The sequence below is a fragment of the Dermochelys coriacea genome, chromosome 9, assembly GCF_009764565.3.
Source record: "Dermochelys coriacea isolate rDerCor1 chromosome 9, rDerCor1.pri.v4, whole genome shotgun sequence".
Classification (NCBI taxonomy): domain Eukaryota; kingdom Metazoa; phylum Chordata; order Testudines; family Dermochelyidae; genus Dermochelys; species Dermochelys coriacea.
Window position 1 is genome coordinate 51,008,420 of NC_050076.1, and position 24,906 is coordinate 51,033,325.

General features: G+C 38.7%; 1 protein-coding gene across 3 annotated transcripts in view; it reads right to left on the reverse strand.

Moving 5' to 3' along the window:
• Positions 1 to 1,606: 1,606 nt before the first annotated feature.
• TRA2B (transformer 2 beta homolog) overlaps positions 1,607 to 24,906 on the reverse strand; it is a 33,755-nt gene continuing 10,455 nt past the window's right edge. For 2 of the 3 annotated variants that reach the window (XM_038415929.2, XM_038415928.2), the window contains 7 exons: positions 15,228 to 15,390; positions 11,614 to 11,802; positions 7,374 to 7,489; positions 5,943 to 6,026; positions 4,480 to 4,545; positions 3,134 to 3,207; positions 1,607 to 2,017 (listed from right to left, as the gene is read on the reverse strand). In XM_038415929.2, the coding sequence (XP_038271857.1) occupies positions 2,007 to 2,017; positions 3,134 to 3,207; positions 4,480 to 4,545; positions 5,943 to 6,026; positions 7,374 to 7,489; positions 11,614 to 11,802; positions 15,228 to 15,390 (703 nt within the window). In that variant the 3' untranslated portion in view covers positions 1,607 to 2,006. Of the gene's footprint in view, positions 2,018 to 3,133; positions 3,208 to 4,479; positions 4,546 to 5,271; positions 5,275 to 5,942; positions 6,027 to 7,373; positions 7,490 to 11,613; positions 11,803 to 15,227; positions 15,391 to 24,906 lie in introns of all 3 variants that reach the window. The other variant, XM_043491690.1, reaches the window with a different exon arrangement.

Sequence of the window (24,906 nt, forward strand, 5' to 3'; positions counted from 1 at the left end):
TGACCAATTGCAAGATCACATTCAAGAATAAAATGTACATTTACGGAACACGGGACTGAAACCTGGAAGCAGTGACTCCAAAAAGGATGTGAATCATGATTAACCAACTGATCTTAAACTCCTAATGTGGTGGCTTAGAGTGCTAATGTGACCTTTGGAGGCATAAACAGGGAAACATTTGAATAGGAGCAGGGTTGTGGCATTACCTTTGTAGATGGCATTAGTAAGACTACTACAAGAATGCAGTTTCCAGTTCTGGTATCCACACATAGTGCAGATCAAGTGGTGATTTGATCATGGTCTCTAAGTACCTATATAGTGAGATCTCTGAAAGTAGAGGGCTCTTAATGCTATCCAAGAGACATAGCAAAATTCAAGTGAGGGTAATGAATCACTGGAACACTGTTGGATTCTCCATCACTTGGAGTCTTTAAATCAAGATTGGGTGTCTGTTTCTAAAAACACTGTCCTAACTCAATCACAAGATAAGGGTCTGATGCAGGAATTACTGGGTGAAATTCTTTAGCCTATGTTAATCAGGAGATCCCTTTGGGCTTAATCTACAAAAGCAAGTTTGGAATAAAGCTTTTCAATTTAACCCAAAAGGAGTGAGATTGTGGTCATACTTTGTGCTGATCACTCCTACAGGAACTTTCTCAGGATAAAGCTAAGAAAGCACTTAGTATAGTTGCCACCTCCTCTCCATTTTCATTCTTGTTTTACCTCCCTATCCCCACATTTTTCTTTTCCTTCCTGGTATTGTTGATCCTTTAAGTTCCCCACCTCCTATGTAGGCCATATGCTGCTCTTTCTACTTGTGAATGGGTGAGAAATCCACTGATGGCAAGCAGTGTAGCAAAAAAACAAACCAAACAAAACAAAAACGTTGGTAAACAGAAGAGTTGTAGGAAAGCTACTTGTAGCATGAGAAAGTAGGGAGCTAGAAGGCTAGTTCATTCATGGTCTCCAATACTTCAGAGATTTAAAAGTTCACGCAAATCCCTGAAGCATTACAAAAGCTACATTTTCAAGGAATAGTTCCATTTTTAAGAATTAAAACAGTTTAGTTGGTTACCTTCGGTAAGTGAAAACTTTACAGATGAGCGCCTCGGACTTTGTATGTCCATTAGTTGTGTAAATGTTGTCTACTCCAGTGAAATCCATTCCCTGCCCAGTCCTAATAAAGCATATGCTCTCATTCACAAGCCTTCAGACAGAACGTTAGGAGGTGTAGAATGTATAGTCACCCCATGACAGCCAACTGAAAGCTCAAACATTACCATAAAACAGTAATTTATAAAAAAAGCCTTCAAGTATATAATACTATTCAACTTACCCAGCCCTCCTGCTACTGTACAAGTTACACATTAAAGGTCTAACTAGTCAGACCTTTAGATGAGCATCTATTTACAAGCCACAAAACAGCGATTTTGTAGAGTAACTTTTGTCCAGATAAAAACAGTATAATCTTGACATTTTATTAATGGGCTTCATACTATGAATACTCTGGAGGGCTGTGGAGAAGAGTGATGACTGTCTTCTCTTAGTTAATTAGCTACTGAATTTGACGAGTTGGAGGAACAGATTACTTTGGCTATGCATAAGATTTGGGAAGTAAAAATCAAACTGTTTATTATTTACCATTTGAAAGCATTTTACACAGGTTTTGATCTTCAGAATACCCTGGAATCAGTAGAAAAAACTTTAAATGAACAGTTTTGTATAATAGAAACCTTTCAGCAGTCAAAATTCTGACTAAAAAAATACATGCAAAACATACTCCTCTCAAAAACACAACTTTGAACAAAGCACCGAACTACACAGATATGCAGAATGAAACAGCATTTTAACTTCACCAAAAAGTAGTCTTCATAAAAGGTGTAAAAGTCACCTATTCACTAGGCACTGCTCACTTTTTAAACAGAATAGACAATAAAAATATTGTCCACATATCTGCGATTCCCAGCTCAAGGGCTTTAGTTAGAAATTCATCTAAACTTCATGTTTTAATAGCGACCTGCAAGAGAAAAAGTATACAAAACAAATTAATGTATGTTATTACTAAAAGGCTAAATCTTTAGAAATATCAGTCAAAGCCTTTGAACAAGGTGATCAGATGTTGTAGTAGGTAACAGAAATTCAAGAGCTAAGGGCTTGTCTGCATAGGAAATTTACCAGCATTAACTATAGCATTGAACTTCCCTGTGTAAACAAGCCCTCAGATACTATACTTGACATATGGAGGACTGGTGTTTCAAGGTACTGAGAAAGGACAGGTACAATGCAGATTACTATGTACGGCAGAAGGATGTTTCCATGTTTATTAGCAAAGAATGTGGGAACATTACTAACATGTATCCCTTAAGACCAAGTAAAAAATAACGCAATGGCATTCTATTTTAAACAGAACCTTCCCATATGAATACCTCAACAGAATGTGCGCTGATAGTGAGATACTACAGACAGAAGCACTTATTTTAGCAACTTTTTGATATTAAATATGCTAATATAAAAGCCCTTACTCTGACTTTAATCTCAGATTAATTTTTTTTTTAAAAAAAAGTGTTCTGTCCTATAGAAGGTACCATGTTGGGAAACACAGTTACAACATGTTAGCCTCTGGCAGGATTGACCGTTTGATCTTGGGCATAACCAAAATGTTAACCATGACATGGCAATATGGTGTAACTGGGTCTCCCATGAATTTTTTAAAAGGAAAGTTATGCCTGGCAAGGAGACAGTAATGCAAGGAAGCAAGAGTAAAACTGACATTTGCCTGTCCTTAAAAGGGTGGTCAGTTGCATGGAGAACTCTGTTTTTTCCCCCCCCACACAAGGGGCATTTGGGGGGAGGGATAGCTGAATGGTTTGAGCATTGGCCAGCTAAACCCAGGGTTGCGAGTTCAATCCTTGAGGGGGCCATTTAGGGATCTGGGGCAAAAATTGGGGATTGGTCTAGCTTTGAGCAAGGGGTTGGACTAGATGACCTCCTGAGGTCCCTTCCAACCCTGATATTCTATGATTAATACTCTCACCATCTAGTTTAAAGTTCCAGTAGTCGCACTCAAATTTTTTTATCTACATGACAGTCATCATCCAATCAATGTCACAGCCAATTCTAAAACAAGACTTACGAGGTGAATAGGATCGAGATCTGGATCGAGATCTGTAACCTCCTCGGCTGTAGTATGGGGAGGGTGATCTTCTCCTGTGGAAAGGATTAACATGATAATTAAGCCAATTCAGGTTTTACAGTAATTAATACTGATCTACACAAATTCAAATGATACCAAGAAATAGCATAATTCTCCTTTGACACCCCTATTGCTTGTGATTAGTGTACATGCCATGAAAACCGGTCACTAGAAATTTAAGGTTAATCTTGTCACACATGCACTCTAGCTGCCTGTGCAACATTCTTAACTAGCAGTTGATTCACTGAAAAACCATGCACTGCTAAGCTGACACAGGAGCATCTGTACACTGTATTGATAGATGCTATGTAAAAGTCAGTAAAAGTACTAGAACATAATGGCCCTATGGGGTCACACCAATGGTCCATCTAGCCAAGTATCCAGTCTTCCAACAGTGCCAGATGCTTCAGAGGGAACGAACAAATCAGGGCAATTGAGTGATCCACTCCCCATTGTCCAGTCCCAGGATCTGGGAGCACACTAACAGCATGGGGTTTGTCCCCGACCATCTTGGCTAATAGGATGAATCTATCCTCCTGGAACTTATCCAATTATTTTTTTTAACCTAGTTATACTTTTGGCCTTCACGACATCCCCTAGAATGAGTTCCACAGGTTCACTGTGTGCTGGGTGACTACATGCCTATAAAAGCTAGTAGTGTATGAAGAAAGCAAGCTTGACGTACTTAATATTTCCAGAGAAAAGGTTTCATTTTATATTTAAAAAAAAACCATGAATCATGCCAATGTTAAATTTTTGGACTATTAAACATTCAGAGACTGAGAAACATTAATCTGTAATCAAACAGCATACCATATGGTAAGTAACAAACCAATACTTCTTATCTTAGCTATTCATCACCAAATATTTAAATTGGAAAAAAAATCTAACACCAACAGCTGCAATCTCTGGGCTGGTCAAAAATGAGCCCCCCTCCCCCCCAAATCAAGGCTCTCTACATTTGTCCCCCCCCCCCACTTATTCCTGTCCCCCAGCACTAAGTGCACAGAACAGTTTAAGAGTAACTGAAAAAATTCATTACACATGGAAAATTCACAATCTGTGCCAGAGTGTCAAGCTCCATCACCAGCCTATGTTCTCACCAACCTATATAATTTTAAAATTAGGTGAACTTTTGTTTTATTTGTTCACCAGTGACCACTACACTTTTTTTTTTAAAATGCTTCTGGATGTACATTAGGCCTCAGCTATTTGAATTTTTTTAGGCAGGCTGTTTCATGAACATTTCTACTGTTCTTTGGATATTAAATCCTGTCCAAGCATACCTGTAAATCTGATCCCTGTCTTGGGCAGCTCTCCATCCTCCTCCTCCTCCTCCACCACCACCTCCTCTGTGAAGGCAGAAGCAAAATAACCTTTTCTTACACATATTTTCAAAAGGTATAAAAACAAGGAAAACAGTGCTATATCTAATATAAAACTACAGCTGGATCATACAAGAAAGACAAGAAAATATCTAAATAAAATGTGCTGCATTGTGCAAGTGTAAGCTACCTGTTTCATCACAGTTCATGTGTGTACTACGCCCAGAATGGCTTTGCAAAAATCAAAGTGTCTGGGAAAGTTGAGGAAGTCTCACGGTCAAGTTTGTCAATATTGTATGTTACAATTTCCTAGCCTCCAGATAGCAGCAGTTAAAGTCATGAGGTACAACAGACTTGTCCCAGACATCTGCAGAGGACCCAGCCCAAAGAATACTCTAGAGTGGTAAGGAAACCGAGCATGGAGTTTATTTTTGTATAGATCTGTAGCATGAGAAATGCACTAAAGGACAGGCAGTGGTGTTTTAGAATCCTGTGCAGAGTCTGCATATGTTGCCTGTTACACCTATTACAGGACCTTGAAGAATTAATTTGTGGGCCCAGACAGACAACCTACAAAGCTGGAGTTGTGGGAGCTACAAGGAGCCTGAGGGGAAAAGCAGCAGCAGAGGCAAGCAGGAGCAGGGGAGGAGAAGAGGTGTTGGATGTTGTCCATAACAGGCTTTACAACAGGAAAATCCAACTATGGGTGCCAAGGAGTTAGCGCATAGATATGAAACCGTGAAATATGATTGCCCTCTGTTTTGTAGAAAGGCTATGTGACATTTTCGTAGTACATCTGTCCAGTACAAAGACAGGTTTAATTTATGACCTTGTCTACACTTTAACTTTCAAAATAATCTTCCACTATTGTACTCCAAGTGGCAATAACTTTGAGCACTGGTGGTCACTGCTATTTTTACCGCTGTGTTGACTAAGTTTCTCCAGAGCATGGCTAGACCACCAGATGGGGAAATGTAAGTGGTAGATGTCTATACTAGTACTTTCACCACTGCTGTCTCTTGGAGATTCCCCCCTCGCCCCGCCTTTTGGGCCAGCGTACAGAAGAGGAGTGTATGTCTGCTTGCTCTTAAAGCTGAAATATTCACAGCAGACACTATTAAGCTACTTATACAGATATATGCAAGTATAGCATTATGGACTATTTATGTTGAAATTAGAGATCTCATTCAAATTGAAATTGTTATTTTTGATGTACAGCCAAACAATTATTTGCAGTAAAGACCAAAGATTTCAAAACCAGAGCTTGGACATAGAACAGTGACTTCAAATGAATTTCAAAAGGTACAGTTATAACATTTAGTAAGTTAAAGAAATGCAAATAATTTACTTCCAAAAGCAGGAGTTTCAAGAGAAACTAGCCCATGGTGATCTGCACATAGTGTTATTTGTTAATAGTGGCTCACCTATAAGATCTGCTGTAATATTCACGATCATCATACCCTCTGTCATACCCTCTGTCATAGTAATCTCTTCGTCGGGAGCTGCCACTGCATGGAACAGTGAAACAAAGTTACAAAAATACAAAATAATGCATACAGGCAAACCAAGCTGAGTTAACAGTACTGTAGGAATCTTCAAATAAGGTGGTCAGGAAATGTAACTGCAAACTTAACCTGGATTTAATTTTTTGACATGAATACTAAGTTTAAAGATTGGAGGAGGAATTCTTTTCTATGACAACTTTCATCTATTCCTAACTTTCAGGGGGAAAAAAAAGTCCCTTTTGGAAGGATTTTTCCTTAGGTGAGGCCAGTATCAGAAGATTAGGGTTGGAAGAGACCTCAGGAGGCCATCTAGTCCAACCCCCAGTAGTGACTTAAAATGCATGAACACAGTTTCAGTTACACAGCTACTAAACTGACATTTCAAAAAAAGCTGTCAGCTGACAAAAATGTTTTCTTCAAGACTTTCAACTTGAGATCTTAGTTCTCATGTGCCTTTGATGGTATGAAACCAAATTTTTAATGCAAGTGTTTTAGATTGCAAACTCAGATTTAAAGCTATACATTTAACATTTCCGGATATGGCCTCTCCTACTGTTGGCCTCCAACTGCCCATGCCCTCTTGGTTTTCCTGGCACCACTTCCCAGGGAAAACAATGATGTTGATAGATCTGGATGAGTCACAGCAAGTTAAGAATTGACTAAATTACGGAACATTAGAAAGGTGGATAAAAAGTACTGAAACTGATGTTTTTGGTGCTTTTATTTTTTTTTAAAGTGTTACATTACCCATAAATGACAAATTCATGTAGTTTTATTTCTATTTAGGGTTATCTAAACAAAGTTAGAAGTCAATACATTGTACACAAATGCATCTTGACTTTTTACAGTTGCAAAAGCATACACCCTTTGAGGGCTACCCCCAAGTCAGAATTAAATAAAAATTGAAGCAAATTCCATAACTACACAAGTTAGTCATTTTCATAAACTGAGTGGCAGTTACTTCGCTAATAAGTGCCATCATTTGGCGTTTTAAAAGGTTGCTTTATCTAAAAATTCAATTTTTAGATCAATTACATTTTTTCCCCTTGACAGTAGTTTGATATGTAGCCCCAATGTTGACTGGCATGATTTTGTTAATATTTGGTGCAAGTACACAAATTAAGATGCACTATTATTTTATGCCCATATACTTAGAGTTGCATGTTTACTTTTGAAAGTCTGGGACTTAACCAAAGTACCGAAAAACCACCACCACCACCACAATTGTGTGGATGCAGAACTCCTACAAGAGGACAGATCGTTTAACAAAATAAAACAAAGACTACTTGGCAAACAAAATGTGCATTTCCTTTATGCCACTTGTGCTATTCAATTTCTGAAATAACTTACTAAGTTGGTCTCCCCATGTAGATTCCAGGTGTGGGGGTGTGAGGCCTTTTTGTTATGGAGAAATCTACCCGGATTCTTCTCCCATCAAGTTCCATTCCATTGGCACGCTCTTTAGCCTATATGGAGTGAAACAATCATGATTTAGACAGTTTTAACTGCAAAATAGATTAACTTCAGCGTAATAACTTCTAACCCAAGTTTCTATTAACAACTACTTCTCCTTTCTCAGCTAAATGGGGCTGGATCGTTGATCTGTTTTTTCCAAGCTTGCCAGTCCAATGCTTGCTCCATACCCACTCCGTCCTCCCTTACAATCTATCCACTGTTTACTTGGCTGTCCTCTTGTTCTCAGGCCACAAACTCTAGTCTCAGATGTCTCCCTAATGGAATGTCTTTCATCATCCTTGTACATGCCGATACCATCTCAGCTTCTCTCAGATACAGCAAACCTCGGTTTCATGCCTGATGACATCACTCCACATGTGATCCTGAAAGGTCTCCCCCTCAAACATCTCATTTCAATAGCTTCAAGTCTTCTCAAGTGCCTCTTTGGTTACCCATGTCTCTGATCCACACAGAAGAGCTGGTCTTACCATGGTTTTCTATAGCTGCCCCTTATGTAATCTGGGCATTTGTTTATTAGAAGTCACTCCACTTACCTTGCACCAGACTTCCCCCATGCTCAGCTGTCCTGGTTATGGTTCTCAGATTTCTCTATTTGTCACTAACCAGCCCCATGAGATAAACACAGATGATACCTGGATTTAGGTGCTGGCCCTCGATGTTGATAATCATCTGTCTTCGTTCTGAGCAAGTTACCCACATGATTTCTTTTCTTTACTCATTTTGACAGTATAGTTTGTTAGTTCCCTATTGCCGGCATCAATTGCCTGGACCAAATCTTCCTCACCATCAGCCATTAATGAAATTTAGTTTGTATAGATCTTCATACAACCTTCCATGTGGATTTACTTACCTATGAAGTCTATCACAATTATGATTAGTTATGAACTAAGCACTGATCCCTGGTGGAGTCCAGCCTTCACCCTTGAAACACTGAAGGGCAAGGGCAACTGGCACTTGTGTCACGGAATCCTCATACAAACCCATCACCATCTGGACAAGATCCTCCAGTACCTCAGAATTAGAGAGGCACCAGCAGTCATGTATGTATTTTGCCAGGCATGTGTGCTCCCTCTCCCCCCCCACCAAAAAAAAAAAAAAAAAAAAAACCAAAATCCAGTCTAATCAATGAACTATGCTAGATATTTCCCTCCAGCTTCATCACCAACTGTCTGCCAATAAATACACCATCTGCTGTCCATTTTCCTTTTCTAAAGCCAAACTGCTTTTTTCCTTAAATGGACTCCACATTTCAGAGACTGCAACTATGATTCTCACACAGTGAGTCAGGTCACTTGTGTTTCTATATCAGTACCAATATGGAATTATCTTTTCTTCCCAGAGTGCAGGATTCATGTGAGCCAATGTACCTTAGCCTCTCTCAAGGCTTTGATCATTTCCACCATTACTTCATCTGGACCTGCTACTTTTCCAGATGACCTGTGGGCAGACCTCAAGGCATCTACATTAATTATATGCTGCATTATCATGCAAAGCAATAAAGGGTTTTCCACATTAAGTAGACTCCCAGAATTTTCACTGTCAGTTACATAAAGACCCCTGCATCCTTTCTGAATGGTGTGTTTTGTCATCTTCCTTTTGTTTCTTGTCCGTGAGATCATATACATTTTTTTTGGCAAATTGAGAACAGTTGTGCAACTCATACAACGTATCCAAAATTAGGTTTCTTGCCTTCTGTACTGCTTGTTTGGAGGCTCTATAGGGGACATCCACTTCTTCTGAAGGTTTCAGAGTAGCAGCCTCGTTAGTCTGTATCCACAAAAGAAAAGGAGTACTTGTGGCACCTTAGAGACTATTAAATAAATGTGTTAGTTTAAGGTGCCACAAGTACTCCATTTCTTTCTTCTGAAGGGTTATTTTCCTGATGCATGTTTCATTGGAGCAAAGCTCAAACTGGATCCATTTGCCAGTTGCGACCATTACAACCAATGTGCTGGGGGTACAACTGCTTTTCTTTGGGTAACAGTACACACATCTTCCTCTGGTTCATTTGGGTTAGCAAGAAGTTGTTTGCATGCTCAATACATTTATTTGGTGTGTGACTAAGATAAATGATGGCAATTACCCACTGATTGCCTAGACAGATGTCAAGCGGTGCAATGCCCTCCACATTCTGTAATCCCAGTTCATATCATCCTCGTGTAAGCTCATAGCCTGACTTGAGCCTGCATAAGCAGTAATTTCGCTGGTCCAACATCTTCAAGTCTTAATATAGTTCAACTACTTATTGATTGGATTGTGATTTCAGCAAAATCATAAACCCATTAAATTGAGTTTGTATTTAGGAGGATAACTCTGGTACAACTGGAGATCTACCACGTATTTTTATTTAAAGCATACCTCGCACCCTGTATTTTGTGCTGAGATACCTACAATGGACAGGATCTAATAACTCAAGATGGCTTACAGCTCTTGTATGATGAACAGAGTTAGTAACTTACACATATCCCAAAAAGCTTTCACCTCCAGCTGTGGATGGGCAACATTAATAGTCTAACTGCCATGGTCAGGTTCTAGTCCCCACCAAATGCTCTGAAAAGGCGTTCTGTTTTATCCATCACTGATATTTGAAATTTTGCTTCAACATGTATTTTAAACCGAATAGGATTGTGGCTTGGGGCACATATCTGATTAGTTACTCTAATATAAAAACTAAAACCATATAAACCTTTTAAAATATTGTTGTAAGACCATCATACATTTACCCATATTTCAAGACCTATATCCAAAATCAAATGCACCCCAGGTGAAGTCTGAGTTTAATATCTCATCTACTTCAAATTGAGAGAGTTACAAACCAGTTAACTTTTAAGACTAATTACATATTAAAATCCTCCATTCAGTTGATTTAAATACTAAAATAGTGTTTCATTCATCCCAGAGGATCCTAAAGCAATTTACAAAATATTCATATAAACAATACTAGTGAAATGCAACCAACCAACCAACCAGAAAGAAAAAGCAGCTTTAGTCAAAATACACACAACCAGCTGTGTGGGACTATTTATTTATCACCTACTTAGGGCTGAATTGACCATACTGATATTTTAACCTGTGGTATTTGAAATAGTGATCACTAAATCATTCCTTTCAGAAGTTTGCCTTTTAAACAACTGATCAAATCAGTTCAAGTAAATACATTCATAATCCCATCAGTTATTTTGAAGAACTGTTTAGACTACAAAAAACAAATGCAACGCTTTCAAGAATCACAGGTTTCAGAGTAGCAGCCATGTTAGTCTGTATTCGCAAAAAGAAAAGGAGTACTTGTGGCACCTTAGAGACTAAAATTTATTTGAGCATAAGCTTTCGTGAGCTACAGCTCACTTCATCGGATGCATTTGGTGGAAAATACAGAGGAGAGATTTATACACACACACACACAGAACATGAAACAATGGGTTTATCATACACACTGTAAGGAGAGTGATCACTTAAGATAAGCCATCACCAGCAGCAGGGGGGGGAAGGAGGAAAACCTTTCATGGTGACAAGCAAGGTAGGCTAATTCCAGCAGTTAACAAGAATATCAGAGGAACAGTGGGGGGTGGGGTGGGAGGGAGAAATACCATGGGGAAATAGTTTTACTTTGTGTAATGACTCATCCATTCCCAGTCTCTATTCAAGCCTAAGTTAATTGTATCCAGTTTGCAAATTAATTCCAATTCAGCAGTCTCTCGTTGGAGTCTGTTTTTGAAGCTTTTTTGTTGAAGGATAGGTTTCAGAGTAGCAGCCGTGTTAGTCTGTATTCGCAAAAAGAAAAGGAGTACTTGTGGCACCTTAGAGACTAACAAATTTATTAGAGCATAAGCTTTCGTGAGCTACAGCTCACTTCATCGGATGCATTTGTAGCTCACGAAAGCTTATGCTCTAATAAATTTGTTAGTCTCTAAGCTTTCAAGAATGCTATTCTTGTTCTTGTCCAGGTGCATATTTTCATTATACGAGTTGAATATTAATACTGTACCTTAATTCCTTTTCTACAGTCTCAAAAAAAGGTTTAAAAACATTTTATAGGGCTATGTACTAGTTATACAGAAATAAGTTTTTAACATTTGGGAATTGCAAATTTTCAAAGTGTTATATTCCAGCTTACCTCCTTTGCATCATCAACATTTTCAAAATACACAAATGCAAATCCTCTTGAACGCCGAGATTGCTGGTCATACACAATGGAAACATCAGCAATTGGGCCATACTTGGAGAACACTTCTCTCAGGTCCCTTTCTGTGGTGTACAGACTCAATCCAAACACACCGAGACAACAGTTTGGGTCAGGATTTGCCTAGAAGAATAAAAAAGTTTCCTTTCAAACTTTTAGCAATGCAGTGACTTTACAAACATGAGTTGATTTGGCATGACTTCAAGACAAAAAAAACTTGACTGCTATCTAAGAAGTTAGTTTTACTTACAACAGACATCTGTGTTAGGAACAAATCTTCAGACTTAGCTTTCACAAAAACATGTTTTGCATTTCTCACCACAAGAAGAGCACACAATTCCCATGCCAAACATGGCATCCCAACTTTATTTCCAGAAGTGGGTACTGTCTGGAAGTGCCCAATAGTCTATCCACAGAATAGGGCGCTGACTGGTGGATACAAATATCTGTATATTGGTCTGCGGGCACTCCTATATTTGAGTAGTTTGGCATATATTTTATTCTCCATTTTAGAGATCTAAGAGATTAAAAGACAGTTGAGAATGAATATGACTTTTTAGTCAAGCTAATTTGTTTTGGTTTAATGAAGACATCAAGGTAGTTTTCATTCCCCAATCTCCCCCTCAAGTGTTCTCCTAATTAGGAAACTTTGGAAATTCAAAAATGAGGCCTATTTCTTTACTGAGTATTTTATCTCGAGTGGGTATGTACACTTATTTGTTATTGTAGGGATGTTCTTGAGTCAAGCTACCAAAACAGTCCTTTTTTTAAAAACAGAAAAAAAGCATTTGTTTGGCAACAAAAATTACATGGACTTTACAAACAAGACAGATAAATTAAAGGGCCTACCAACTTTGACTATATCCCTTTTATTAAAATCTTTTAAAGCTTCAGGGTTTAAGGTGCCTGAATACATGACAAAATGCTGTGTATTTCAAGAGACTAATACAACAAATAATCTAGTTCATTAATTTTGAAATCTACACACAAAAGGTAATTGTCAATCAGACAATGAGAGAGAGAGAGAACCATCTCAATTTAATTGACTGTTATTAGTCAGTCAACACTTGTTTAGAAAAGTGTCAACATTAACATACAACTTTCAGTGAACAGGCACCTTAAATTACGTAAGCACTGTGAAACTTTACAAGCTCAAATAAGGAATATCTGAAGATCCAAATATTAATGTACTGAAGTATGAGTTACCCACTCATAGTAAACAAAACATACAAAAAACCCCACTTATAAATACCTGAGATCACAAACTTTTCTACAAATTATTCAAAAAATGATAATTAACATTTAAAATGTGAAAAGAAAAGGAGTACTTGTGGCACCTTAGAGACTAACAAATTTATTAGAGCATAAGCTTTCGTGAGCTACAGCTCACTTCATCGGATGCATTTGGTGGAAAAAACAGAGGAGAGATTTATATACACACGCACAGAGAACATGAAACAATGGGTTTATCATACACACTGTAAGGAGAGTGATCACTTAAGATAAGCCATCACCAACAGCAGGGGGGGGAAGGAGGAAAACCTTTCATGGTGACAAGCAGGTAGGCTAATTCCAGCAGTTAACAAGAATATCAGAGGAACAGTGGGGGGTGGGGTGGGAGGGAGAAATACCATGGGGAAATAGTTTTACTTTGTGTAATGACTCATCCATTCCCAGTCTCTATTCAAGCCTAAGTTAATTGTATCCAGTTTGCATATTAATTCCAATTCAGCAGTCTCTCGTTGGAGTCTGTTTTTGAAGCTTTTTTGTTGAAGGATAGCCACTCTTAGGTCTGTGATCGAGTGACCAGAGAGATTGAAGTGTTCTCCAACTGGTTTTTGAATGTTATAATTCTTGACGTCTGATTTGTGTCCATTCATTCTTTTACGTAGAGACTGTCCAGTTTGGCCAATGTACATGGCAGAGGGGCATTGCTGGCACATGATGGCATATATCACATTGGTAGATGCACAGGTGAACGAGCCTCTGATGGTGTGGCTGATGTGATTAGGCCCTATGATGGTATCCCCTGAATAAATATGTGGACAGAGTTGGCAACGGGCTTTGTTGCAAGGATAGGTTCCTGGGTTAGTGGTTCTGTTGTGTGGTGTGTGGTTGCTGGTGAGTATTTGCTTCAGATTGGGGGGCTGTCTGTAAGCAAGGACTGGTCTGTCTCCCAAGATCTGAGAGAGCGATGGCTCGTCCTTCAGGATAGGTTGTAGATCCTTGATGCGTTGGAGGGGTTTTAGTTGGGGGCTGAAGGTGATGGCTAGTGGCGTTCTGTTGTTTTCTTTGTTGGGCCTGTCCTGTAGTAGGTGATTTCTGGGTACTATCCTTACAACAAAGCCCATTGCCAACTCTGTCCACATATTTATTCAGGGGATACCATCATAGGGCCTAATCACATCAGCCACACCATCAGAGGCTCGTTCACCTGTGCATCTACCAATGTGATATATGCCATCATGTGCCAGCAATGCCCCTCTGCCATGTACATTGGCCAAACTGGACAGTCTCTACGTAAAAGAATGAATGGACACAAATCAGACGTCAAGAATTATAACATTCAAAAACCAGTTGGAGAACACTTCAATCTCTCTGGTCACTCGATTACAGACCTGAGGGTGGCTATCCTTCAACAAAAAAGCTTCAAAAACAGACTCCAACGAGAGACTGCTGAATTGGAATTAATTTGCAAACTGGATACAATTAACTTAGGCTTGAATAGAGACTGGGAATGGATGAGTCATTACACAAAGTAAAACTATTTCCCCATGGTATTTCTCCCTCCCACCCCACCCCCCACTGTTCCTCTGATATTCTTGTTAACTGCTGGAATTAGCCTACCTGCTTGTCACCATGAAAGGTTTTCCTCCTTTCCCCCCCTGCTGCTGGTGATGGCTTATCTTAAGTGATCACTCTCCTTACAGTGTGTATGATAAACCCATTGTTTCATGTTGTGTGTGTGTGTGTGTGTGTGTGTGTGTGTGTGTGTGTGTGTGTGTGTGTGTGTGTGTGTGTGTGTGTGTAAATCTCTCCTCTGTTTTTTCCACCAAATGCATCCGATGAAGTGAGCTGTAGCTCACGAAAGCTTATGCTCTAATAAATTTGTTAGTCTCTAAGGTGCCACAAGTACTCCTTTTCTTTTTGCGAATACAGACTAACACGGCTGCTACTCTGAAACATTTAAAATGTGGTAATATAGTTAAACAAAATGCCATGTTTTCCTGTGAATTTTTATTAATGTAGTACACCATGAAGATAAATTTTCCAAAACTGAGACAGAAGCACATTGCTTTTATAGGTTTCAGAGTAGCAGCCGTATTAGTCTGTATTCGCAAAAAGAACTTGTGGCACCGATGAAGTGAGCTGTAGCTCACGAAAGCTTATGCTCTAATAAATTTGTTAGTCTCTAAGGTGCCACAAGTACTCCTTTTCTTATTGCTTTTATAGATTCCTTAGTTCAAGGGGGAAGACAAGCAGATTGAAAACTGCAATAAACACACAAACAGCTAAATTTAACAATCCCTATGTGTTAACAGTTTTACCCTGTTTCCAACATGACGCCTACGAGTAGACATAGGGGAATGGCTGTGACTGTGTCGTCGTCGATAATCCCGACTGTAAGACCTGCTCCGGGACCTCCTGTGAGAGCGGGAACGAGAGCGTGATCTTGTATAGTGTCTACGAGAACTCCTCCTTGATCTAGATCTGTGCAGAGAAAGAACTAAGTTACTTCTGAGGGGTTACCATGTTGCAACTACACATTAACATGAGGAAATCAAATACTCCATTTTCTATTTATAGGTAATTTTTAACTTAAAAATCATGTTGTACTACATCTTGTAGGGCAATACAAGTACTATTTCATCACCAGTTCTCAAGTTTCTCAATTCAATCTTTACAGTTAGATTAGATTCCTTTAAGGTATTCATCACTATAGTTGGACCCCATATAATTGCAAAAATAGAATTCCAAACTCCATTTCAACCCCAAGCGATTTCCAATCATTCATAATTGTTGATTTGAAGCAGTTTGTGCATAATCTAATTGCAAAAGATGAACCAATGTTTCCACAAAAAGAAGAGGGGAAAAATGGCATCTTAGACAAAGATACAACAAAGAAGGGGACCAGAGATATGAAACACAAATATGACTGAAAGCACAGAGATTTTTTTTTTAAATGAGGTGAGACTGAGGAGATGACCATTGTTCATTTCAAGAGGGGACATGACAGAGATTTATAAAACATTGAAAGATAAACCAGATACTCCTATTTATCCTCAATAAAAGAGGATACCTAATGAAGCTGAAAAACTACTTTAAGAACTGTGAGGAAATAATCTAATATAAAACATACAGCACTTGCCCAAAAGGCAGTAAAATGAACCGCTAAGTGGGATTTGAAGAAGATTAGACATTTATATTGAGTATGAGAACATCCAGTTACTCTATTAAAACTCACCACTAACTGTAGTTTTGAGTGTTGCCACTGTACAGTCACACTTGTGGTAGGGACCCCTGGTGCAATTGAGCTTCTGGAACCTTTCTAGAAAAGCAATACTTGTTGGGACAGTGCAAATGCCCTCTTTCAGCACTGAATATTCAGAGATCATAAGAAGCTGTGCAATCCCAATTTGCTTTAATTCCTTCCATTAAGCCTTTTAGAGCTCTTAAAACAGTAGAGCTGTTAGAGGGGAATCTGGGTGATGAAGCCAGGTAACATTCCTTGAGCTTTATCTTATGTTAGAACTTAACTAGGTGGGGAATTAGCTTAATATAGAGCTGACCACAACCTGTCCATGTCTACACTGACTAACAGTGGTCAGCATATTACCTTACTTGACCCCTCAACAGCAGTGTTAAAGAAATTTGTAGTTGAGAAAAGCCCTTGAAGAATACAAGTTGATGGTCAACCTCTCTTCAAAGTAGTCTCTGCATATTCCCTTTTGTGACTCAATCTCCAAAAAGGACAGGGGACAAGAAGGGACTAAAGGAAATGCAAAATGGGTCTAGACTTCTGGACAACCTGGCAAATTTGAAACTGGATCGATGTTTAAGAAAATGAGCCAAACTTCACCTACATTTCAAGTGACTTTATACTCTTCAGCGGCAGAGACTTCTGGGAAAGGGGTAATGGAGATAGATGAAGGGTATTACTTCTAGAATCTAAGAGACAAGGGGTGGGGGGGTGCATGGGGAAGAAAACTGTTCAAGTTGTACCAACCCCTTAGATGGTGCTGCAGATCTAGTCCTTCTTTTGAGTTTTCTTTCTATTCTAAGCTTACCATTAAGAAAAGGAAGGTTTCCTACTTTGGCTTGTGACTAAACCACCAAGCAAGATAACTATCTAAGCTCAGCTGATAATGCCCAATGTCAGAGTTCTGACTAATCTGATGGTATCCAGAAAGCATGGAGGGCATGCCCTGGAATAGAGTGACCCATCAGCTACAGTCTTTATGGGCACTGAGAAGATGGGTCAAGAAAAGGAAATACCTGACCCCAAACCTGCAACTGATATCAAAATACCTTAATCACTCGTGACATGAAGAATGCCAAGTCAATCTTCCTGGCATCTGTCAAACAGGGTTGATAAAAATCAATGTTTATTTAAAATTTAAAAAATCAAATTGATTTTTTTAATTTAAAATTGGATTTTTTGATAAAATGCTTTTTGAAGAAAAGCTAGATATCTTTGAGCTATAGTGTATCTCATCATGAAATAGGGATTATAAATTCTAATTCTATAGTACGAGTATATATTCATGTAATGTTTAAGAAAAGGTTTGTGAAGGAGTTCCAATAGTTCATGGATTAGGGACCTAATTTTATGGGGTTCCAGGGGCTTCTGTATAGATTTAGGTTAATCTTTCTATCTACCCAATGGAACTCAGTGCTCAGTTTAGAAGATACCATCAGAAACGCTTAGTTTTGCGGTTCTCAAACTGTGGATTTGTGTCTCCAGAGATAACATGCTTGTTAACAGCAAAAATGTTTTTAAATATATAGAGGTGAGAAATAACAGACCTCAACCTTATTGTCCCTCTGCAAATTTGTGTACACAGAGTGAATCCCTTACCTCTGTGAAAGTGCAAAGTTTCAAAAAGTTCAATGAATAGAAGACTGTTGGGCAGAATAGACAAGGAAAAGAAGTCTGGAGATAAACGTGAGAAGGGAGGGACAGGCAACAGAAACCACAGTGAAACTGTTTGAGCAGCATATTCCAGAAGTTTTGAGGTCTCTCTCAGTGTAGTCTTCATTGATTTGAGATCTACCATACCATTCTCTCACTAGAAGGGAAAACTTATAATGGCAGCAGGCCGTAAGAGACCCAATTGGGAATATTTTAATGAAGTTCCTCTACCTGTGGGTAAGACAGGCATGCGTGCAAAATGCAAACAGTGCAACAAAGAAATGCAAGGCCTGGTTGCCCGAATGAAACATCACGAGAAGTATTCCTTCTCAGGAGAAAGCTGTGTTGAAGATGAAAGGACTGTCTGAACATGCAGGATCTTCAGACTAGTGAACTTTTTTATTTCGTATTTCTTTCTTAAGCATTGTCTATCTTCCTTTTGGACTAGTCTTGAATTCTCATGTTTGATCAAAAAATAGTTACATTGTAGATGCAGTTGTGATAAAAAATAAATGGCTGAAATAAGCAGATCTTCCTTTTACAATTTCACCTTTAAAGTAGTACTGAGTATCAGTGAATGCAATGGGTAAAACTAAATGAGCAAACTAAAACTAAATAGTGGTAATAATTAAATAACTGCACTGACTTATTTTGTTTAGGAGAAGCCATCCTCAACATATAGGATTCTGAAGACTATCCACCTTCAAGATCACCATCATTTTCTACAGTTTCAGAATTATCTGCCAATGATAGTGTTTCAGTTACATCATGTATGTCACACAGCCACAGTATATCACCTGTGGCAAAAAGAAAAAAAAAATCTCCATTATCCAGAAACCACCATAAATAAGTTTGTGATAATAACCAGCAGATTACAAAGAGGTAATTGATGAAAAAATTGCCCGGTTTGTTTATGCAACAAACTGTCCTTTCCATAAGATTGAGAACCCACACTTCATTAATATGGTTCAAGCATTAAGACCAGGATACAGTCCACCCAACAAAGCAGATGTCGCAGGCAAATTGCTGGATAAAGTATATGAAAAATTGAGCAGCGTGCAAAAGTTCTAGAGCGTAAAATTGTCAATCTGAGTCTTGATGGGTAGAACAACGTCCACGATTCTGTTGTATGTACTTGTGACAACGGAAGTGAGCTGTAGCTCACAAAAACTTATGCTCAAATAAATTTGTTCGTCTAAGGTGCCACAAGTACTCCTTTTCTTTTAAGAGAAGGGAATGTCTTCCTTACAGAAACAATTGATGCATCAGGAAATGCACACACAGCAGAATATTTACAAGTAGCAGCAGTAAAAGCTATTAAAAAAAGCAAAAAAAAATTTAAGTGTCTAGTATGCAGCTTGGTCACAGACAATTGCTGCAAATTTAGGAGAGCATGAAGAGAGTCCCAAGCTAATGACATACGGTTGCAGTGCTCATTTGATGCATTTCTTAGCCAAAGACTTAAGTATTCCAGAAATAAAGGCTAATGTTGTTGAAATTGCAAAATACTTCTGTATCAACCACTTTACAGCAGCTGCTCTGAAAAAAGTGGGAGGAACCAGGCTAACTCTCCCACAAGACGTGCGATGGAACTCAGTAGTGGACTGTTTTGAGCACTATATCAAGAACTGGCCTAATCTGATGACAGTTTGTGAACAAAATGGTGAAAAAATAACCGGCACTGTCATAGCCAAAGTTCTCAACATTGGGCTTAAGAGAAATGTTGAACACATACCGAGTACCCTGAAGCCTATTTCTGTAGCCTTGAACAAAATGCAGGGAAAACAGCTGTTTTATTGCTGACACTGTTGAAATTTGGAAGGAACTGACAGATCTTACAAAAGAGAAATATGCAATGACAGAGTTAAATCACTAGCATTTAAAAAACGAATGGGACAAGCACTATCTCCAGCTCATTTTCTTGCAAATATTCTCAATACTCAGTACCAGGTTCAAACCTTAACTGCTGAAGAAGAAGAGTTGACATGGACATCCAGCAATCCTTCCATAATGCCAACTATAATAAATTTCAGAGCTAAGGGCGAACCATTTAAGAAATACATGTTTGATGATTATGTTTTAAAGAAAGTCACATCAGTGAACTGGTGGGAAGTCACTTAAGCACTTGGATTCAGAGACTTTGAACTGATAATCTCACTTAAGAGTGGTAGCTTCTTCTGCCGGAGTAGAAAGAATAATTTTCTTCCTTTGGAGCAATTCATTCCAAATTGAGAAATCATTTGGGACCTGAAAAAGCAGGAAAGCTTGTTTTTCTTTTCCAGATTATGAACAAACAGGAAAATGAAGGTGAAGACGACTGAGTCAGCTGCAGAAGCCAATATTTTAAGTTTCTCATGTTGACCTGGATGACAGTTTAATTTTTTTTAAATATTTCTTTTAACTATTTTAGTTAACAATTTTAACAAAAACCAACCCGATTTAAAAAAAGTGAATGTTTAACTAAATTCAAAAATTCATATGCTTGTTTTGTTAAAATCTGATGTTTGCTGTTGAAGAAAAAAAAATCCAGAATACATAATGCTGTTTTAGCTAACTAAAACAATCTAAATGTCTGTCTGGTGATGTTCTCCTCCTAATACAGCATGGTAAGAAAGTCCTCCAAATATTAATGATTAACCTGTTAAACTGGAGATAGTTCACCTCCCAATGACTTCATAAATATCTGCTTCAATTACCTTTGGTAAATGAAATAACCAAACAATCATTTTCTGATATAGCTGTAAAACTAATCTGAAAATATATCACTTTAAAAATGTATAGTGTGCATCTTCTAAAAATGAAACCTACATCTGAGTTGTGAAGAATATTTATTAAGGTAATAATAAACAACAAGAATGCACTTTTATGTAGAAATCCATGATTAAATGGAGTCTTCCTGACTAGTGACTGAAATCATGATTTTAAATCAATTTGATTTAAATCAAGTCCACCCTGGAAAACCCTTGAGCCCCTAACATTACTGATATCTGCTGAGACAACCAGGAATCAGGTGTGGAAAGGCATAGTGGAATCCCTGTTGCAAGACTTAGTGCAAATAATCTGCCTTCTTGGTGACAATAGGTGCAGATGCTGGGGTTGTCTAATATATCAAGCAAGGTTCAACAAGCTGTCATTGTCAAGCACAGCCAGCCATCTTTCAATGCAATATGACAAAGAAGGTGATGAGTCTTCTTTGGATTGTCGTGACCTCCAAGTCTGATGACACCACTACCAATATCAACAAGTCTCAAAATTATCTGTAGTCGTTAGGAAGGGACAAAGATGTTGACATGACTAGAATCTGAAGACTTAAGTTTCATCATCAATAGCAGAGGATCACTTGGAATTACTTCCTGCTTCCTCTCCATTTGAATATGCCAGATCATCATGATGTCATTTCGGGACAGAGATTGCATTTTAATGTACTTTTACCTCTCACAGGATGAGCAAAAAAAGCAAGTTCTTAGGATCCTCTGGCCTCCAGAAAGTTGACAGAGATCCTTGACAACATGGAGGTAAAGGGGACAGGAAGAGGGCATCTACACCAATGTTTCCCCAACAAACCTGCATTGCCCCAGAGAAGAAGGCCCAACTGGAGTCTAACTGGAGCCCCAACTGGAATCTTCCCAAAAGCCAAAGCCTGAATGACCCAGAAAAAGCCTTCATATCCATACTATATGAACTGTAGGCTGACCGAGAGCCCTCTAGAACTATGATTATGAATCAGGAGATTGGTAAATTCTCCAGATGCAAAGTAAGGATCCCAATGGATCTCTACAGATAGCAATAGTCACTGTATAGATTGTAGAGGGGTTACCAATACCAAGGGACCAGCACTGTGAAAGGGAGAGCCAGAAGTAACAGGGATCAACATTCATTGGAAGAGCTAGAGATGTGCCTTTGATCTGCTCCTGTGCTGCGCACTCCTTGAGTCTTGTGGATTTACATAAGAATGCCCCTACTGGGTCAGACCAAAGATCCATCTAGCCCAGTATCTTGTCTTCTGACAGTGGCCTATGCCCAGTGCCCCAGAGGGAACAAACAGAACAGGTAATCAAGTGATCCATTCTCCGTTGTTCATTGTCACTTCTGGCAGAGGCTAAGGACATCATTCCTGTTTATCCTGGCTAATAGCCATTGATGGACTTACCCTCCATGAATTTATCTAGTTCTTTTTTGAACCCTGTTATGGTCTTGGCCTTCACAACATCATCTGGCAAGGAGTTCCATGGGTTGATTGTGCGTTGTGTGAAGAAATACTTCTTTTCTTTGTTTTAAACCTGATGCCTATTAATTTCATTTGGTGACACCTAGTTCTTGTGTTATGAAAAGTAGTAAACAACACTTCCTTATCTACTTTCTCTATACCAGTCACAATTTTATAGACCTCAATCATAAATCCCCTTAGACATCTCTTTTCCAAGCTGAAAAGTCCCAGTCTTATTCATCTCTCCTCTTAAGGAAGCCGTTCCATACCCCGATCATTTTTGTTGACCTTTTCCAATTCTAATATATATATTTTTGAGATTGGGCAACCATATCTGCACACAGTAATCAAGATGTGGGTTTACCACAGATTTAGAGAGAGGAAACATGATATTTTCTGTCCTATTATCTATCCCTTAATTATTCCCAGCATTCTGTTCACTTTATCAGAGCCAATATGGCAATCTAGCTACACAAGGCCACAGAAATAATTTAAAGTCTCATCCACAAAAATTCTTAAGGAATCAAAGAAAAAAGGTCAGGAATGGAAGAAAAAAAAAAAAGTTCAAGGTTCCCTCCACCTGCAGCTTGCCACAGGAAGAAAAAAAGCACGCAAACTTCATAACTTTTGCTCTGAACACTCAGTACTGCTAGGAAGTGCTCAGGTGGTCCCAGAAAGCACTCCTTTTCTCTAAGTCTGCCAAAGCTGAACCACATGTGGAGAATCTTACAAATGGGAATATGCTACAGTCATCTGGGGGTGGGGGGGGGGGGAAAATCATGCTTCAGGGCATAATCCAACCACAGATTGTCAGGTTAGAAAGAAATTTCCTTAACAGGTTTTTTTGTGTCCTCTTCTGAAACATCTAGCAGTGTCCCATCTGTGACAGGATATCAGAATATATCAGGACTGCGCAACCACCCATGCACGACATTCACTCTGCAAATTAAATTCTAAGCAATTTTTAAATTAGTCTCATTGGGATGCTAACTCAAGAGCTAATCACCACACTAATGTCAACAAATGTGATCACAATTTAGTCAATGAAGCTGGGAAGAGGGTAGGCAGTGAATCCTACATGGGGGTGAGTATCAGAAGTCACTACAAGGACAGAAATCCAGAGAAAAGAAGATGGGAAACAGAAGAGGGCAAGAAACAATGGAGACTAGAGAAAGCAACAAAGGGCAGAAATAATGGTGGTCAAATTTATGAACATGCTTTCTCACTGAAAAAATAAGGGCTAATAACCAGATATTTTGTTGCTACGTGAATGCCATATTCCACCCTGATCTTTGGAAGTTCTGCAGGTCGAGAGTGTAGTTAGCCCTAAACATATATGCCAGCCCACAGACCATAATTAACAATGGAGTAAGCTCTCTTCAAAGAATGAGCTAGCTGTACATCACTGGACAAGATGGACCACTGATCTGAAACTCTTGTCTTATAATAGACGTGTTCCTTATGTATACGCACCTTGCTTTTATTCTGCTCATACTACAATGCCAAGAAAACCAAAAATCCTGTGCTCAGAACTGTTTATTAATGGCATGTCTACACTGCAGCAGCACAGCCACAAGTTCTTCTGTTGATGTAGTTCTCAAACTTTCCAGACTACTGCACCCCTTTCAGGAGTCTGATTTGTCTTGTGTACTCTCATTTTCACTGATGAAATATTAAATTTTTAGATTCTGCTTATGCTTTTTATGTAGCCTGTTATAACACTAGGCAAGTATCTAGATGAGCTGATGTAACCCCTGGAAGACCTCTGTGTATGCCTAGGGATACATGTACCCCAGTTGAGAACCACTAATGTAGATATGGTTACACCCTGTTAGATTAACTCTACTGGGGTGGGGTCAACCTAACCACAACACTCAGGGCATGAAATTTCACAACCCATAGCAACATAGCTTAATCAACCTAATTTTATGTAGACAAGGCCCTAGCATCAATTATATGCTTATACAAGCCAGCTGAAGGCATTTTGCTCATACAGGTGTGAAAGAGCATCAAAGACAAATGCACAATCATCACTCTGTGCATCATCAGATTATCTTCTCTCTCTTCTACTGGTGTGTCAGAAAGAACCCAGTCTAGCACTCAGAACTAAAGCTAAGTTTGTAGGGCTGTTTAGTTTCTGACCAGAACCACATTTAAAACAACTTGCCCTTGACCATGTTCAAAATCTGACAAAGCTGGAAATGGAATGGAGGTATCTTGGCTCCCAAGTACACCTTAACACAAGGCTGTAATTCTACTCAAGTTAGATGCTTAAGCCAGTGGACTTTGCAAACTCTGCAAACTGACTATTTCCAGTTCAAGGCATTTAAAGGTTATTACAGGTGTCTGTTCCGGTTCATGAAACCACAGTGGTCAAAAGCTTCCAATGAGAGAGAGGACATGCTATAAAGCCAGTAGGCCGAGGAAATTATAAATTCCATTATAATGCTGCTCATCTTCCCAAGCTCAAGTTATTGATTTCTTATTTTCTTTAATAGCCAAGAGATTAAAAGCTAATACTGTGGCAACATTAAAGTTGCAGTATCAACTATAAAAACCTCAGTAAGTCCCCAAAGTTATATTAATTCCTTTCAACATTTGGTTACTTGTTAATGTACAATAAAATACAAATTAACTGATGTTCTTATCCATTAGAACATCTAAGCCTTTTCTGAATGCTCCTGGTGTCCTCAGATCTCTCATAGCAATGAGTTCCACAGGTTAATTATGAACTGTGTAAACAGGAGTTTTCATTTTGCTTTTCAATTTCACTTGATACCCCCTTGTTCTTTTATTACAGTCAAGTGTAAACAGAGTGCAGGATTTTACCATTCTATACCATTCATTATTTTGTACACATTTATCATATCCCCTTATTCATTTCTTC